Source organism: Homarus americanus, unplaced genomic scaffold, assembly GCF_018991925.1.
Source record: "Homarus americanus isolate GMGI-L3 unplaced genomic scaffold, GMGI_Hamer_2.0 scaffold40333, whole genome shotgun sequence".
In the NCBI taxonomy this organism is placed as follows: domain Eukaryota; kingdom Metazoa; phylum Arthropoda; class Malacostraca; order Decapoda; family Nephropidae; genus Homarus; species Homarus americanus.
Window position 1 is genome coordinate 593,678 of NW_024714036.1, and position 18,679 is coordinate 612,356.

Consider the following 18,679-nt stretch of genomic DNA (forward strand, 5'->3'; position numbering starts at 1 on the left):
CTCTCTCTCTCTCTCTCTCTCTCTCTCTCTCGACCACTAATATTCTTTCACCTTCTCTTCCTTTACAAACAATAAAGACTAGTAACCAGGGCTAAAATCACCCAAGTAACCAGAGTTAAGGTCCCCCTAGTAACCAGGGTTAAGGTTCCCCTAGTAACCAGGGTTAAGGTCCCCCTAGTAACCAGGGTTAAGGTCCCCCTAGTAACCAGGGTTAAGGTTCCCCTAGTAACCAGGGGTAAGGTCCCCTAGCAACCACATCAGAACACCTCCACATGTCACACATAAGGCGACTGTGTCAAGATCAAATTGTTGTGGATCCTCTCTCACATAGGCCTCAGAGAACACTAGCCTTACAAAGACACTGTTGAATACAGTCTGGGTCTGTCAAAAAGAACCCTTAAAACTGTGATTTGGAAAGAATTTGGTGGTGAACTTGACGCAAGTAGACAAGTGCAAACAGGCACTTGTCAATCCATTGTTTACCATGATGAGATGTGTTAAGTGAAACATGTATATGGAGCAAGTAACAAGATCACTAGATTACAAGATGTTGTAACCGCTAGACTAAGGTTAGGATATAAGTACCCCTGGCAGTGTGGCCCTCAGGCGGATGTGAACAAAAGTAAATGTAAAGTGTGTGGCCAGACATATGGCCACACACCCCAACACTACGTTCTTGGCTATGAGATAGAACCTTTCAGGGGCAGGTCCAAGCAAACTGTGTGTGAAACGGCACTGTTAATCTCTGCTGGCAAGATAACTGGTTATTAAGACTGCATTCACTTTCTGTACCTGTAGCTAAGTCACCTCCTGAGTACATAACGATACATACAATATACCGGATTACCACTCATGCAATTGTGAATAATATTAAATGTAAAATGAAAGACCAAACATATGACGTCACACAGCAGTATGCCTTCCCTCGGGTGCCGAACTAAACAAAGTACTGGAAATATACTGTAACGCTCGACGCCACAATATCGGTTATACACGCCCTTTGTGACACCTTGAGTATGGGGTGCACAATAAACTAGGAGTTGTGTGGCAAAATTCAATAAAATCCAAATGACTAACACATGAACTAAAGGTTAGGACACAGTACCTCTCTGGTGGTGTGGTTTAAGTTTGTCCTCTTGAGCTGCTCCTCTTCTCTTCCTCCCTCACACAGATCCTGCAAGGTGTAAATATCTTATTAGTAAATGACGTAACCTAACCTAACCTAACCTAACCAACCAGCCTTGACCTGTATCCTTAACTACTGGCGGTTTCATCCCCCAGACTTTGTATTGTAGGTACACAGATGATCCTAGACAATTTGAGGCCTTTTATCTCTATTTAAGGTAAAAATTTAAGAAAAATGTAATAAACTATCCAAATATGCTGATAGAATTTTATGTCATATACTGGATGATGAATACAGTGGACTAGTGACTACAACATACAACTGAAAGGCCGACTGGACACCTTAGACAGTCGGGGTCAAAAGTTTACTCCCACCCAAACTGAAGCAGCATCGACCCCTAACGAGATGAAACAGTCAGGGTGAGTCAGTTCGGAGAGTCATTCCCTTGACTCAGGTTCACCACGGGGAGTGAATTTTGTCCCAGACGGTACACCAGACCGTACACCAGACCGTACACCAGATGGTACAACAGATGGTACACCAGATGGTACAACAGATGGTACAACAGATGGTACAACAGATGGTACAACAGACGGTACAACAGATGGTACACCAGATGGTACAACAGATGGTACACCAGATGGTACAACAGATGGTACAACAGATGGTACAACAGATGGTACAACAGACGGTACAATAGATGGTACAACAGATGGTACAACAGATGGTACAACAGATGGTACAACAGATGGTACAACAGATGGTACACCAGATGGTACAACAGACGGTACAACAGATGGTACACCAGACCGTACACCAGATGGTACAACAGATGGTACAACAGATGGTACACGGGGATAAACTCTGTAACTCCTATACTAACTCTCCACATGTTACAGTTTTATATTAACACCAGGAACAAGTTATTGATGCTTAAGGCCAGGCAGGACCCGAGGTGACCTAGAGTCGCGGAGCAAATGTAAACAAAACGCTCAATGACCTGACCTTGAGATTATTACTCAATACATACAATTATTTACTTGGTTCAATAGGCAAGAAATACCTATATAACACATCACATTAAAGTCTCTGTCATAAAACAAATTCCAACTTTTATATTAATATAAATTTAACTAAAAATCTAATAAAGTTGGTCACATCCGAATAGTTTTCCACCCGAGTACAGGTTACTAACTTAACCTAATCTAACCTAACCTAACCTTAAGCCTAACCTAACCTAACACTAACTCCTCAGGTAGCGTTATGGTAATTAATTATCAGGTGTAAATAAGTTGGGATCCCTAATCTTCACGTAATTAGAATATCTAATTAAAGAGAATAACAACTAACACCACATAATTATACCACCTGATAACAATTATACCACCTGATAACAATTATACCACCTGATAACATTAACAATAAACTGGTAATTAACTATAATTAACTTACCTAATTTACCTGGATCCTTCTCTCTATTTCTGTCTATCTTTAATCGCCTTTGCTAATTATCTCCAGTCCTTTCATTTTAACACCTGTGAAGCCATTATCAACTCAAGACAGCGTTTACATTAACGCATTAGTAATAACACTATCATTATTGTAATGTCAATAAATCACGGTTTGTATCAATAAATCACTGTTAGTATCAATAAATCACTGTTTGTATCAATAAATCACTGTTTGTATCAATAAATCACTGTTTGTATCAATAAATCACGGTTTGTATCAATAAATCACTGTTAGTATCAATAAATCACTGTTTGTATCAATAAATCACTGTTTGTATCAATAAATCACTGTTTGTATCAATAAATCACTGTTAATATCAATAAATCACTGTTTGTATCAATAAATAACTGTTTGTATCAATAAATCACTGTTAGTATCAATAAATCACTGTTTGTATCAATAAATCACTGTTTGTATCAATAAATCACTGTTTGTATCAATAAATCACTGTTTGTATCAATAAATCACTGTTAGTATCAATAAATCACTGTTAGTATCAATAAATCACTGTTTGTATCAATAAATCACTGTTTATCAATAAATCACTGATAGTATCAATAAATCTTTGTTTGTATCAATAAATCACTGTTAGTATCAATAAATCACTGTTTGTCTCAATAAATCACTGTTTGTATCAATAAATCACTGTTAGCATCAATAAATCACTGTTTAGTATCAATAAATCACTGTTTGTATCAATAAATCACTGTTTGTATCAATAAATCACTGCTAATATCAATAAATCACTGTTAGTATCAATAAATCTCTACCAGTACCGATAAATCACTGTTAATATCAATAAATCGCCGTTAATATCAATAAATCACCGTTAATATCAATAAATCACTGTTAATATCAATAAATCACTGTTAGTATCAATAAATCAATGTTAATTTCAATAAATCACTGTTAGTATCAATAAATCACTGTTAGTATCAATAAATCACTGCCAGTACCGATAAATCACTGTTAATATGAGCAGCGTCACTGTCCACTCCTCACTGACCAACACCTGAGTCAGTACTGTGTGGAGGGAGGCAGTGAGGGCCAGCGTCTTCAGGCGCCTTGTTTATAACTACCTTGTTTGCTAGTTGGGTCGTTAGTGGTCGCTACCTGGCATTCCTTATCTTAGCTATCATTTCTATTATTTTTTGGGATTTATAGTGATAAAAAGTTGTTAATTAACCACTATGTTAAAATGTAAGGTGTTAACAGGTGTTTTAGTGTTATGTTAAACAGTTAAAAATAATGTGGATATAGGTGGATAGGTGGGTAGGTGGATAGGTGGGTAGGTGGATGGGTGGGTAGGTGGGTAGGTGGATAGGTGGGTAGGTGGATGGGTGGGTAGGTGGGTGGGTGGATAGGTGGGTGGGTGGATGGGTGGGTGGGTGGGTGGGTGGATGGGTGGGTGGGTGGATGGGTGGATGGGTGGATGGGTGGGTGGGTGTGGATGGGTGGATAGGTGGGTGGGTGGATGGGTGGGTGGGTGGGTGGGTGGATGGGTGGGTGGGTGGATGGGTGGGATGGGTGTGGGTGGGTGGGTGGGTGGATGGGTGGGTGGGTGGGTGGGTGGATAGGTGGGTGGGTGGATGGGTGGATGGGTGGGTGGGTGGATGGGTGGATGGATGGATGGGTGTTACGTAAGGGAATGTTTATCATGAGGAATTATTGATCTTATTTCAGGTTGTCTTCTCCACACAGACAGACAGACATTAAATAAACAGATACAGTGACAGACAGACATAAATAAACAGATACAGTGACAGACAGACATAAATAGACAGATACGGTGACAGACAGACTAAATAAGCAGATACAGTGACAGACAGACATAAATAGACAGATACAGTGACAGACAGACATAAATAAACAGATACAGTGACAGAAATAAATAGACAGATACAGTGACAGAAATAAATAGACAGATACAGTGACAGACAGACATAAATAAACAGATACAGTGACAGACAGACATAAATAAACAGATACAGTGACAGAAATAAATAGACAGATACAGTGACAGAAATAAATAGACAGATACAGTGACAGACAGACATAAATAAACAGATACAGTGACAGACATAAATAGACAGATACAGTGACAGAAATAAATAGACAGATACAGTGACAGACAGACATAAATAAACAGACGAGGAAGTGTAGAAATTAGTGTAGATTCCCAAACAGACAGTCAGTGAAAGACGACGTTTACACACACACACACACACACACACACACACACACACACACACACACACACGCGCGTAGCTAAAAATATCATAGAGACTCAATGACCATCTTGTTGTTGTTGTTGTTGTTGTTGAATGTGTTTGTTGTTATTATTGTCATTGTTGATGTTGTTGTGGTTGTTGATTGTTGTTGCAGTTATTGTTGATGTTGTTGTTGTATTGAATGTTTTGTTGTTGTTGTTGACGTTATTGTTGCAGTTGTTGTTGATGTTGTTGATGTTGTTATTGTTGTTATTGTTGTTGTTTTGTGGTTGTTGTTGTTATTATTGATGTTTTGTTGTTATTGTTGATGATGTTGTTGTTGTTATTGTTGTTGTTTTGTGGTTGTTGTTGAATGTTGTTGTTATTGTTGAATGTTCTTGTTGATATTATTGTTATTGTTGTTGTTGGATATCAGACTTACTTGAGCCCCAGCCTTGGTCTTCACCTTCACCTGCCTCCAGCACAACACCTGAGCCTGGAGCAGGACAGGTGTGTGTGTGGGGGGAAGGCTTTGTGTGGATGTGTTTTGGTGTGTGTGTGTGTGTGTGTGTGTGTGTGTGTGTGTGTGTGTGTGTGTGTGTGTGTGTGTGTGTGTGTGTGTGTGTACGAATAAATTATCAATTAAAAACAAACAAAAACAATTAAACAAGACTAGCGTATAAAGTGATTCTGAACCTCGACAAACACACTGTGAGACGCACAACTAACACTCTATGACGCATTAAACACAAAAAAAACACACGAGAATTAACAAAAACATAGAATAATAAAAATCCAAAACACCTGTAGGTTGAGGACAAATTCTCACACGATCCTCTCCGACAAACGACCCCTCAGACGCACAATCAAGTACTCCTTTAGTAACATAAACAGAGATAATCAAGGAAACAAGATTATGACAGAAACAACAAAGAAACGGAGGAGAATTTAGTCACGAATCCATCATCAAGAGACAGGAATACAAATAGTGTGTCTTCTCTTATCTGTACACGACGGTAAACGCATCATTAAGCGATACTCGACGAAAATATTCTAAAAAAAAACGTAAATTTGTGACGTAATCTACAAGGAAAAGACAAATAAACAGGAAACAAAGACAGTGACCAGGAAAGTTGAATATAAACAGTGTAACTAAAGTATACAAGCAAACAAATACTCCTGTATCGTTATATTCACAAACAAACACACGAACTGGTGAGAATAATCAGTAAAATATACAAAGATAGAACGAAGAAATGGGAAAATAAACACAGCAAATACAATATATCACGTAAAAAAAGCAATTACAAAGACAAGGATAAAAATAAAATCACAAAACAAACACACAGACAAAACAACAACAACAAATAATAACTCCAACTTAAAAAAAATTATCTTCCTTACCAAAAAAAATCATCAACAACAACAAACAAACGACACATCTGAAGGAACTCTATGACAACAAAGAAGAGAAAAAAAACAGTTGCAGACCGGACGAATCAGCTGACCAAGGACAACAAATCCACGTGATGTCCATTTCTTCACATAGTTCGTGGAGTTTCCCGTCACATAACCTGTCTGGCTATTCTATTATGATTGCAGTCGTGCTTCGGCGATCATAACACAGGGATTAAAGTTGGTCCTCGTGCACATTGTTATATTTTACTACGACTTACTGGCAATTTTGTTTTATCAAAGAAATTCTCAAATTCTCTTTTTTAGTTTTTTTTTTTAATGGAAGTCGTTTGTGTTGTTGTTTACCCTGACGTCATGTACTACGGTGTTGCCCTCTAGCGGATATTTTTCGAAGTTATCTTTTTTTGTTGCACATCGTACTCAAGAATTAAGTCATCGTAATCAAGAGATGAATAATCCTGCTCAAGAGTTAAGTCACCGTATTTAAGATTAATCACCGTACTATAGAGTAGTACGGGTTAAGTCCACCAGGTCTTCACCTGTCATTAACACACTTCAATATAAAAACACCAACAAAACAAAATCACATCGTAAATTACACATCAAGATAATCCTCTCTTATGTTAACTACTGTCGCTGATATAAACTCCAGTTACTGTTTATTGTTATTGTCATTAATACCGAGGCCCCAATGACAGGAAAATATTGTTGTCTGCTGAAAACAATCGTCAAGGTTGGGGTCGAACTCTGGTCTTCCTGTGTGAGTGACGAAACCATAACCTTGACTACGGTACTTGTGTTACTGCGTCTGGTTACGACCTCGGGTTATACCATTAAAGTACAGTATATACAACACCTGTGTAGGTAGTGTAAACGGCTCTAGATACACCACCTTCACTTCCCCAGATGTAAAGTTAGGTATCCATTCACAGCTGGGTGGACTGGGGAGGTGGGGGGGGGGAGTGCCTCGGCGTCAACAAGCAGCCCTTAGGATAGGATGGCCTGCCTCCACTCGTCCACTGCACACACACACACACACACACGCCACGACTACTAATACAACCATTATAGTGTGTGCTGTTATGGTCTCTCTGTGGTGGGACTTTGTCTGGGGAGTAACCAGCGTCTTCCTCAGTTTTCAAAGTCTGTTTTCTGCCTTCCCTCCTCCCTCCTCCTCCCTCCCCCCTCTTCCCTGACCACCTATCTCTCTCTACTCTACCTCCCTCATTCCCCACTCGATCACCTGTCTCCCCTCCCACCCTACTCGATCACCTCCCGCTGCATCCATCCCCCTATTTGACCACCTTCCTTTCCACCCCCACTCATCCACATCCTCCCTTTCGATCTCCTTCCTCACACACTCGACCACATCTCTTCCCCCCTACTCAACTACCTCCCTCTCTCTTTCCCCCACTCATCCACATCCTCCCACTCGACCACCTCTCATTAGACAAACCCCAGACGACTAGCCATCCACCCTCCCCTCTCGGCCACCTAACCAGCCACGCCCTGGTCACAAAGGAACGCGTGGCCCGAGTCCTGCATCGCTTTTTGTCCGGCTCTGCATTGTTGCTTTGTTGCAGTGGCTTATTGCACATGAAAGCTACTGTGGGAGACTAAAAGGCTCTCTGCAATGGGGAGAAATGCCCAAAGGTACAGAGGGATGGAGGAGGTAGTGATCCCAAGGCTGAAGAGAGGAACAGTAACGCCAGGGATAAAGACTGGCTGATGCTCGGGGCGTTTGTGTGAGGGTTAAATCGAACGAGTCCTGGGTGTTTTTCTGAGGAGGAAATGTCCTTTTAAGTATGTATTGAAGAGTGGATAAGGCGTCCCCGTTCTTTTCATATAAGTGAAGAGATTATATAAGTAACTTTAGGGAGGAGGGAGTGGATTTATATTAGTCACTTTAGAGAGGAGGGGGTGGATAGGGTGTACTCCTACTCTTAAGTTAAGTGTTTATTTAAGTAATTTAGGAAGGGAGGGCCTTTTTAGTGTGTTTTGAAAGTGTGTATATGTGCCCCCCGTTGCAGTGATGTGTTTAAGTGTTTATTCGAGAGAAGGAATCCATTATGTTTTCAGGAGATCTTAGTGGTTGTTATACCTAACAAAGGATTTTTAAGTAACTTTTACACCCCTTATAAATCTTCGTTACGCTTATCTGTGGATTTTGTAAAACTCTCCATTTTCTATAATTTTTTTGGTGTGGTGGATGAAAGGGACACTTTGTTAGGTGATTTAGCTTTCGGATTTAACTTTATCAGCCCGGTATCTGTGTTTCATGACCTAACTGACGGTGTTTTTCGCTCATGAGGGATGTTTTATCAAGTACTGTTTAAATGCAGGTAATGAGTGACTTTTTCTCACCTTGATATTGGTGTAGGATATTATTCATCATTACCTTGTGCCAATTCAGGTAGAGGTGAACACACACACACACACACACACACACACACACACACACACACACACACACACACCGCCGTAAGACTCAGGGTGTGAGAGGCAGGAAGCACTGGCAGGAACCATCCACCTGTTGATCGTAAACAGCTGGAGGCAACACCAAGTTGAGACACAGCGAACACCACCTACGGCCACACCAGCTGTAAGCCCCTCCTCGCCACACCTGCTGTTACCTGCTGTTTCTACCTGCTGGCCTTGCTTCACCTGTTGCTGAAGTTACCTGCTGTTTCTACCTGCTGGCCTTGCTTCACCTGTTGCTGAATCTGCTGGCCTTTTCTTGTGTTGTGTTTCGGCCTTGCTTCACCTGTTGCTGAAGTTACCTGCTGTTTCTACCTGCTGGCCTTACTTCACCTGTTGCTGATGTTACCTGCTTCTTCTGTTGGTCTTTCTTCACCTGTTGCTCGTATCGGTATAAGGTGCCTTGCTGGGTGTGGGGGTGCCTTGCTGGGTGTGGGGTGCCTTGCTGGGTGGAGGGTGCCTTGCTGGGCGTGGGGTTGGCTTGGGGTAGCGTAGTGGACGTGAAGCAGGCGTGGGTTACTATCCTGGGCGCAGTGTTAGTGTGGGGGGGTTGGATTGGGTTTCCGTGGTTGGCGTGGGGTTGTCATGGGGTGGCGAGCTAGGCGTGGGGTTAACTTGGGGTAGCGTGCTAGGTGTGGGGTTGTCATGGAGTGGCGTGCTGGGCGTGGGGTTGGGGTGGGATTGACGTGAGGTGGCGTGCTGGGCGTGGGTGCCGCCGATGGTAGAGATAGCAGGTCGTCACGTGGGCAGTTTTCACACGTCGGCCGAGCGTCACAGATACGTTATCTCCGCCACACCGCTCCTGCCTGCCGACTGTGAGTGCCACAAGTCGATAACGTCACACACAAACCTCCCATCTACTCCACTTTTGCACACTCCTCTCCTCTTATCACTCACTCCCGTAACGCAGATACGCATTTGGCGAAGATGAAACGGGGAATAAAAGGTGTAATAAGGACGCATTTACTCACGTCTCTGAGATTGATGAGTTGTGACTATGTGGAAACGCAGTGAAGTGTTCTGAGAAATGGGTACAACTGGGAACTGTCCGCTGTACATACAATAGGTCATTTCATTGATAAGGAGACTCACCACAACCAACCACCTGTACCACACACACACTACACATACACACACACACACACACACATACACACATATATATACACACACACACAGACCACTAACACACACACACACACAACCCTGATAACACAATGATACCAAGTTTATAATCTTTTTTCCTCTCTCTCTCTCTCTCTCTCTCTCTCTCTCTCTCTCTCTCTCTCTCTCTATCTATCTATCTATCTATCTCTATAATTTTTAAGCATGGTAAAAATGGAAAACAATAGAGAGAGAGAGAGAGAGAGAGAGAGAGAGAGAGAGAGAGCGTCCAGCCAGGTAGCAGCCCAGAGTAATATTCCCTCAGGTATATACAGCATAATACCTCCCGCTTTATTGCTTTATTACCTGTGAAAGATAGTAAGATATACAACTCTTTCTTTTGTCTCTGTGATAAGGACGGTCACCGCACGTACCGCTACGCCAAGGACACGTACGGTACATTACATCATCCCATCTGGTACTCCTTTCACTGATACTTGTGGTACTTTCATAGTGGTACTTTTTTCACTTATACTGATACTTTTTTCACTGATACTTGTGCTTCTTTCACTGATACTGGTACTTTTTTCACTAATACTGATACTTTTTTCACTGATACTGGTACTTCTTTCACTGATACTGGTACTTTTTTCACTGATACTGGTACTTCTTTCACTTATACTGATACTTTTTCACTGATACTTGTGCTTATTTCACTAATACTGGTACTTCTTTCACTAATACTTGTGCTTCTTTCACTGATACTGGTACTTCTTTCATTAATACTTGTGCTTCTTTCACTGATACTGGTACTTTTCTCACTAATATTGTTTAATTGGTAAAAATACTAGCATTAACTACTAGCAACAGCCAATAATAAAATCAATTATCATTACCTAGTGACCTACTATTCCCACCTATTACCCCACCAGTATTTCCCATTATATATGCTATTTCTCGGTACACTTCCTATTCCTACTAGAAATATCTACTAACCACTAATCATCCCTAATAACAATACTAACTAACCAATAGCCATTATAACTAGCAATACCCACCAGTAGTAAATCAACCACACCCCCTTCTCTCTTACCCCCTTCCTTCTACCCCCTTTCACCCTACTCCTCCCCCCTTCACCCCTCCCCTCCCCCCCTTAACCCCTCCCCTCCGCCCCCCCACACTTAACAAACAATGGCGCCGCTCAGGTTAATCTGATATTTTCGACCATAAACCCCCCTCCCCCGCCATGGATTAGGAAGACGTTAAGGGAAAGGGGAAGAGGAGAGGGAAGGGATGGAGAACGTAAGGGGAAAGGCAGAGGGGGGCAGGAGAAAGGGCAAAGGGGGAAGGGGGAGGGGAGGGGGAAGGGGAAAGGGCAAAGGGGAAAGGGAGGGAAGGGAAACGGGAAGAGGGAAGGGCGAAAGGGAAAGGGTAGAAAGGGTAAGGGGAAGGGCGAAGAGGGGAAGGGAAGGGGAAAGGGTGAAAGTAAGAAAGAGTAAGTGGAAAGGGCGAAGGGGGAGAGGGAAGGTGAAGGAGGAAGGGGGTATAGGGAAGGGGAAGGGAGGATATTCTTACTGATATCAACTGGCCAGAATTACTAGGGATTGACCTAAAAATTCATCCTTCTCAGATTATCCATGGATCACCTCCTTAGACAGTGGGAGGGGAGGGGGAGGGGGTAGGGGGAGGGGAGGGTGGGGGGGGAGGAAGAAAAGAGGGAAGGAAAGATTTTTAATTTAATAGATTTATTGACAAAGCTTGTAGTACAGTTTGCCTATTCTGAGTAATTCAGTCAGGTCTTGACACTGAGGGTGGTATCACTTCTCACTGCCACACAGGACAGAGGTTCATACACAAAGAAATAGATCATATTCATTAACAGTATATATAGGTCAGATTCATGTGGGTGATGTCACTGTTCACTGCCATGCAGGACAGAGGAAAGGGGGAGGGAGAGGGAGAAAGGAGAGGGAAGGAGGGAAAAAGGGAAGGAAGAAGGGAGGAGAAGGAAGACTGGAAGGGGAAATTGGCCCAGCTGTGTTTTCAAATTTTATTTTGCTATGTAATCTCTCTCTCTCTCTCTCTCTCTCTCTCTCTCTCTCGTTCTGTCCGTCAATTTATCTAATTTTGTATTTTTGAGTCAAAGATAAGAGAGAGAGAGAGAGAGAGAGAGAGAGAGAGGCGAGAATCAGACCACTAGTTTATGACCACTATGATAAGGTGGACAATGAGCTCCGTCACCTCATCATCCCCCCTCACCCAATCACCTTCTCTTCACCCCATCACCTCCCCCTCACCTCATCACCTCCCAATCACCCCACCACCTCCCTTTCACCCCATCACTGCCCAGCACCCCACTACCTCCCCCTCATCCCATCATCTTCCTATCACCCCATCACCTCCCCATCACCCTCAAACCTTCACCCCACCACCTCCCCATCACCCCCACCACATCCCATCACCCCATCACCTCCTTCACCCATCACCTCCCCATCACCCCCCCACTTCCTATCACCCCATCACCCTCACCTTTCCTTCACCTCACCTCCCTTCACCCATCACCCCATCACCCTCACTTCCTCATCACCCCCATCACCTCCCATCAACCTCACTTCCCATCACCCCCATCACCTCCCTTCACCCCATCACCTCCCCATCACCCCCCTCACTTCCTATCACCCCATCACTCCCCATCACCCCTTCACCTTCCTTCACCCATCACCTCCCCATCAACCCCTCACTTCCTATCACCCCATCACCTTCCTGTCACCCCCTTCACCTTCCTTCACCCATCACCTCCCTTCAATTCTCACTTCCTATTACCCATCACCTCCCATCCTTCACCTTTCCTTCACCCATCACCTCCCCATCACCCCCTCACTTCCTATCACCCATCACCTCCCCATCACCCCTTCACCTTTCCTTCATCCCACCACCCTCCCCTCTCACCCCATCAAGTAGGTCGCACATCATTACAATAAGTACACACAAAATGCCTTAATATCATCGTATCCTTTACTTAATTTCACATAAAAAAACCTAAAATGAAATAAAATAGCTACTTTTATACAGAGAAACACCGAACCACAAAAGACCAGATCAAACACTATCACAAACCCGTATATCTGATTGAATCTTTTTACACTAATCAATTTCAAGTAAAAAAAAAAAAGTAACATAAAAAAGTATAATTATTTTGATAAAGAATATAAACCCACAAAAGGGGGATTGGATCGGACGGTATTATCAATCAGAAACATCATAAAGGGATCCGATCGAAGGTGTGGAGAATTTACTTACGTTATTTATTGAGATTACAAACAATAAATTTACCGCCGTCACCAGGTACCGACAACAGAGCCACGGGATGCGTAATAAGAGAGTCTTGCTAACTCTTCTTCTTTTTCATTTTCTTCTTCTTCGTTCTTCTTCTTCTTCATATCCTCTTCGTCGTCTTCTTCTCTTCTTATCTTCTCCTCTTCTTCCCCCTCCTTTTCTTCCTCAACCCTCCTTCTCCTCCTCTTCTCCCCCCCCCTCTTTCACTCCTCTTCTTCTTGTCTCCTCCTCCTCTTCTTGCCCTCTTCTTCTTCTAAGTTGAAGGGGTGTGGGTGTGGTGTTGGAGAGGATGGTGGAGACAGGAGGGGGAAAGAGAGGAAGGGCTGATGGAGAGAGACGGAAGGAGAGAGATAGAAAGATAGGGGAATTAGGGAGAGAATTGAAAAGAAAGGAAGAGAAGATAGGAAGAGAGAAATACATAAAATACAGAAAAAAAGGAGAGAGAGAGAGAGAGAGAGAGAGAGAGAGAGAGAGAGAGAGAGAGAGCTGTGCTATCAATAGTATACAATATTTTTATTTTTAACTGATAGCCCGAGATAACAAACTCTGGTACCTACAATTGGGGTCAGTGAGAATGTGTTTACAACCTAACGATAGAGTGGGTGAAGTCGCGGGTGTGGTTGACCTAAGGTGTCATTGACTGAGTAATTAACCTTACATCTCTACTGAAATATACATGTTATTTACTATATGTGATTGAGTGGATGGTTGACTTAACACCTCTGCTGAAATGTGTGATTGAATGATTGCAGTAAATCCTCTAATATATTTATTGGTGAAAGAATAAACAGTTAAGAAAAATCAACTTATATGTGTAACACTAACCCATTAACACTCCCCCACATCCACCATGCGACAGTGACCCCATGAGGAAAGTACCTCTCCCCATACCCACTACTACTACCCCAGTACAGTACATCTATCATGACACTGCTACTTCCCATGTCTACCCTTACACGAGTACTTCCATGAGGAGACAGACAGTACCTACTCCTCCTCATAAGTAGCTGTCCTCATGAAGATCCCGGGATCCTTCTTCTCTCCTATTCACTGGTGTCCCTCATTAGGAAGTTGGTGACGGCCGTGAATCCTTCCGTCTTCCCCAAGGGCGTGAGGCTCCGGGTGGTGGCGTGGCTAGTGATGTAGGAGAACACGCCACGGTGTCCCTCGTTTACTGGAAATTGTGCATAGCGCGGTAACCTGATCCTCGCCACAAGCTGCGACCTCTTTGGTCACTCGTCCCGACACCCCACGTCCGATACATCCTACCAGACTTCATTTAAGAGAATCTCGGGTTAATCTTCTTGTTCTGGCGCTTTCAGAGGCGAAAATCTCTCTCGGTGCACGCCAGGTCTCGCCCAGGACGAGAGTATTCCACGGTTTAATCTTGGCTAGAGAGGTGACTCCCAAGGGGCTGTCGTCGAAGTCGTGGGGAGGGGGTGAGGAGGCGGGGTGGCGGTGGCCCGATATATGGGTATCTGCGGCAGGTTGACACCTCCTGACGGCGGGATGGATGGCGGCGGAGACCCCAGGGCCGCCGCCGGACACCCGCGATGAATGTGGACACCGCGGCTGCTGGACGGCCGCCCCGGCGCGCGTGGACACCACAGATTAATGGTCGGTGGGGGACACCCGGCAGGGGAGTTAACACGGCCGCCCAAATTGGTGGATAATTTGGGTCTGGCAAGTCCCTCCAGGCCCTTGACACCTGTGCAGTTTTAATACAATATTGAAAAACCTTTTGTGCTGCAGCGAACGTTAGGGAGGCAGCGGGTACTCTGTGACCTTTGAGTCCTCAACGCGGAGGACATATATATGAGAGAGAGAGAGAGAGAGAGAGAGAGAGAGAGAGAGGAAGGGGGGGGTAGGCACAGACCAAAAGACAAACAAACAGGAGAGAAAAGTTTTATCCAGGTCCAATCATGTGAAAATAACAACAACATTCTCTGTGTCACAACCCTCACAGCCCTCCAGCACTACCTCACGATATCTCCTGGATTGCACTTCACAACAACAACAACAACTTTACTACCGGTTGTGTGTTGCCCTCAGCAGTGTTATGAACGAGGGAGAGGAGGTGACAGTATAGTAGAGTACTCGTTCAGTGTACAAAGAACATGGGACAATAATATACTACCGCAGTTATAGAAAAATTTCACACAGATACAAACGTCCCTCTTGGTGAAGCATTGAGTTTTGTGGGAAAATTACACGTAGATTTTCTGTGTGTGTGTGTGTGTGTGTGTGTGTGTGTGTGTGTGTGTGTGTATGTGTGTGTGTGATATTAAGCAGGAAAAGACAACTTAAACCATTACTATGAGACACCTGTACTCACCTGCACTCATTAATCTCGAGGCAACAGGTAACAGGTGATGTAGCTGTCATCTTACCTGAGGCTTAACATGGTTCACCTCCTGACAACCAGTTCATCAGGTAGTCAGTAATACTCGTTCCTGATTGGTCCACCTCATCGACAACTCTTATTGGGGGGGGTGAATGCTGGTGTTAATTACCAGACAACATAAATCTGACGTCAAGGCATCCATCAAGACATCCCTTTCAAGACATCCATCAAGACATCCCTTTCAAGACATCAAGGCATCCATCAAGACATCCCTTTCAAGACATCCATCAAGACATCCCTTTCAAGACATCCATCAAGACATCCCTTTCAAGACATCCATCAAGACATCCCTTTCAAGACATCCATCAAGACATCCCTTTCAAGACATCCATCAAGACATCCATCTTTTCAAGACAGCCATCAACTCCATTTCAAGACATCTATCAAGACATCCATCAAGACAGACATCCATCAAGACAGCCATCAAGACATTCCAAGACATCTATCAAGACATCCATCAAGACAGACCACAAGACATCCATCAAGACAGACATCCATCAAGACACCATCAACAGACATCCATCAAGACATCCATCACACAGACATCCCTTCAAGACATCCATCCAATCATCAGACATCCTTCAAGACATCCATCACACATCCCTCAAGACATCATCAAGACATCCATCAAGACATCCATCAAGACATCCCTTTCAAGACATCCATCACATCCTCCCTCTCAAGACATCCATCAAGACATCCATCAAGACAGACATCCATCAAGACATCCATCCTCCCTTCAAGACAGCCATCAAGATCTCCCTCAAGACATCTATCAAACATCCATCAAGACATCCATCAAGACATCCATCAAGACATCCCTCTCAAGACATCCATCAAGACATCCCTCTCAAGACATCCATCAAGATATCCCTTTCAAGACATCCATCAAGACATCCATCAAGACATCCCTTTCAAGACATCCATCAAGACATCCCTTTCAAGACATCCATCAAAACATCCATCAAGACATCCATCAAGACATCCCTTTCACGACATCCATCAAGACATCCCTTTCAAGACATCCATCAAAACATCCACCAAGACATCCGTCAAGACATCCCTTTCAAGACATCCATCAAGACATCCCTTTCAAGACATCCATCAAGACATCCATCAAGACATCCCTTTCAAGACATCCATCAAGACATCCCTTTCAAGACATCCGTCAAGACATCCATCAAGACATCCATCAAAACATCCCTTTCAAGACATCCATCAGCCCGACAGAGTAAAGTATATCCATAACACATTTCTATTAGTGAACACATACAAGCAGGCTTCACAAGCGGGCGTTCATGTCGAACTAATCTATTAACATTCTTTTCATCAGCTTTCGAATCGGTGGACGAGGGGCACAATTATGATGTGGTATATCTCGACTTTAGCAAAGCCTTCGACAGAGTCCCCCACGAAAGACTAATTAGAAAGGTAGAAGCACATGGATTAGGGCGTGGTTACAGGACAGGAAACAGCGAGTGAGCATTAACGGCACTAAATCCCATTGGAGCAACGTCACTAGTGGAGTTCCCCAAGGCTCAGTACTTGGACCATTATTAATTGCTATATACATAAACGACATAGATATCGGCATAGACAGCAACATAAGTAAATTTGCTGATGACACTAAAATAGGACATGTTATTAAATCTGATGAGGACTCCGCAAAACTACAGGAAGATCTAAACAAATTTTTCGAATGGTCTGAAAAATGGCAGATGAAATTTAACGTGGATAAATGTAAAGTACTCAGTATAGGAGATGTAAACAGGGAAACTAGTTACCAGATGAACAACGATGCCATTGAGAAATCCGACTGCGAGAGAGATTTAGGAGTAATGATAAGTAGGAACCTTAAGCCAAGTAAACAATGTGTTTTTGCTCGTAACAAGGCTAATAAAGTACTTGGATTCATACACAGGAGTGTTAGTTACAAGACTAGCGAGGTCATCCTAAAACTGTATCTTGCGCTTGTGAGACCACACCTGGATTACGCAGTTCAGTTCTGGTCACCGTATTACAGAATGGATATAGAATACTTGGAAAGAATTCATAGGAGAATGACAAGACTAATCCCGGGCATTAGGAACCTTGAGTATAGAGACAGATTAAAGCATCTTAATTTGCACTCCCTCGAGAGACGTAGAGCGAGGGGCGACCTGATAGAGGTGTCTAAATGGAAGTCAGGGCTAAACAAAGGGGACATTACAAAGGTACTCAAACTATCCAACCAGGAGCGAACTCGTAACAATGGTTTTAAATTAGACAAATTTAGATTTAGCCTCGAAATAGGTAAACACTGGTTTGGTAACAGAGTAGTGGATGAATGGAACAAGTTACCAAATATCATCATTAACTCGAATACGCTGAATAGCTTCAAACATAGGTTGGATGCTTGCTTATATGAGCAATAGGGGTTGGGTGTAAACGGGACTGTCCAGTATGGGCCAACAGGCCTGCTGCAGTTTCCTCCATTCTTATGTTCTTATGTTTTTATGTTAGGTTAGGTTAGGTTAGGTTAGGTTAGGTTAGGTTAGGTTAGGTTAGGCTACGAGTCACCACATATGACCAATTGTGTCGAGGTTTCAGGCACTGTGGAGTCTGTCTGTCTGGAAGAAGAAAGAAAAACAAACCTTTGATAAACATGAATGAAGAAATAAGATAAATAGAAAGAATAGGATAGAATTTAATATTGAACTGATATCAGACTAAGAAGATTACGAGTGGAAATTATGTCAGTCCTGTGTTGTGATTATACCAATAGGATCCAGTAACAGTTAAGGTATTTATAAGTGACAAGTCTGAACAAAAAATCCATATTGACACGTGAATTTAGGATATGGTGTTCAGGATGTTTTTCAAGGATACCAACCAATGTCCTGAGGGATGTGGGGGAGGGTAGGGAGGATGGAAGGCAGGAGGGATGGCAGGAATTGAATTTTAATTGAATTGAAACAGTGTATTTAGCCAGAAAAATACAGATACAGAGTGGATAATATTAACATGGCTGAGCCAGTTGAGAACCTGAGCTCTCTTTGAGGCACCTGATATATACTATACATTTATCTCAAGGAAGTATTATGTAACATTTAG

General features: G+C 43.0%; 1 protein-coding gene across 1 annotated transcript; it reads right to left on the bottom strand.

Moving 5' to 3' along the window:
- Positions 1-1,563: 1,563 nt before the first annotated feature.
- LOC121875421 (alpha-amylase-like) lies at positions 1,564-15,567 on the bottom strand. The gene is made up of 2 exons (XM_042379980.1): positions 15,518-15,567; positions 1,564-1,999 (listed from the first exon to the last, which is right to left on the bottom strand). The coding sequence occupies exons 1-2, from the start codon at positions 15,565-15,567 to the stop codon at positions 1,564-1,566; spliced, it is 486 nt and encodes a 161-aa protein (XP_042235914.1).
- Positions 15,568-18,679: the final 3,112 nt, after the last annotated feature.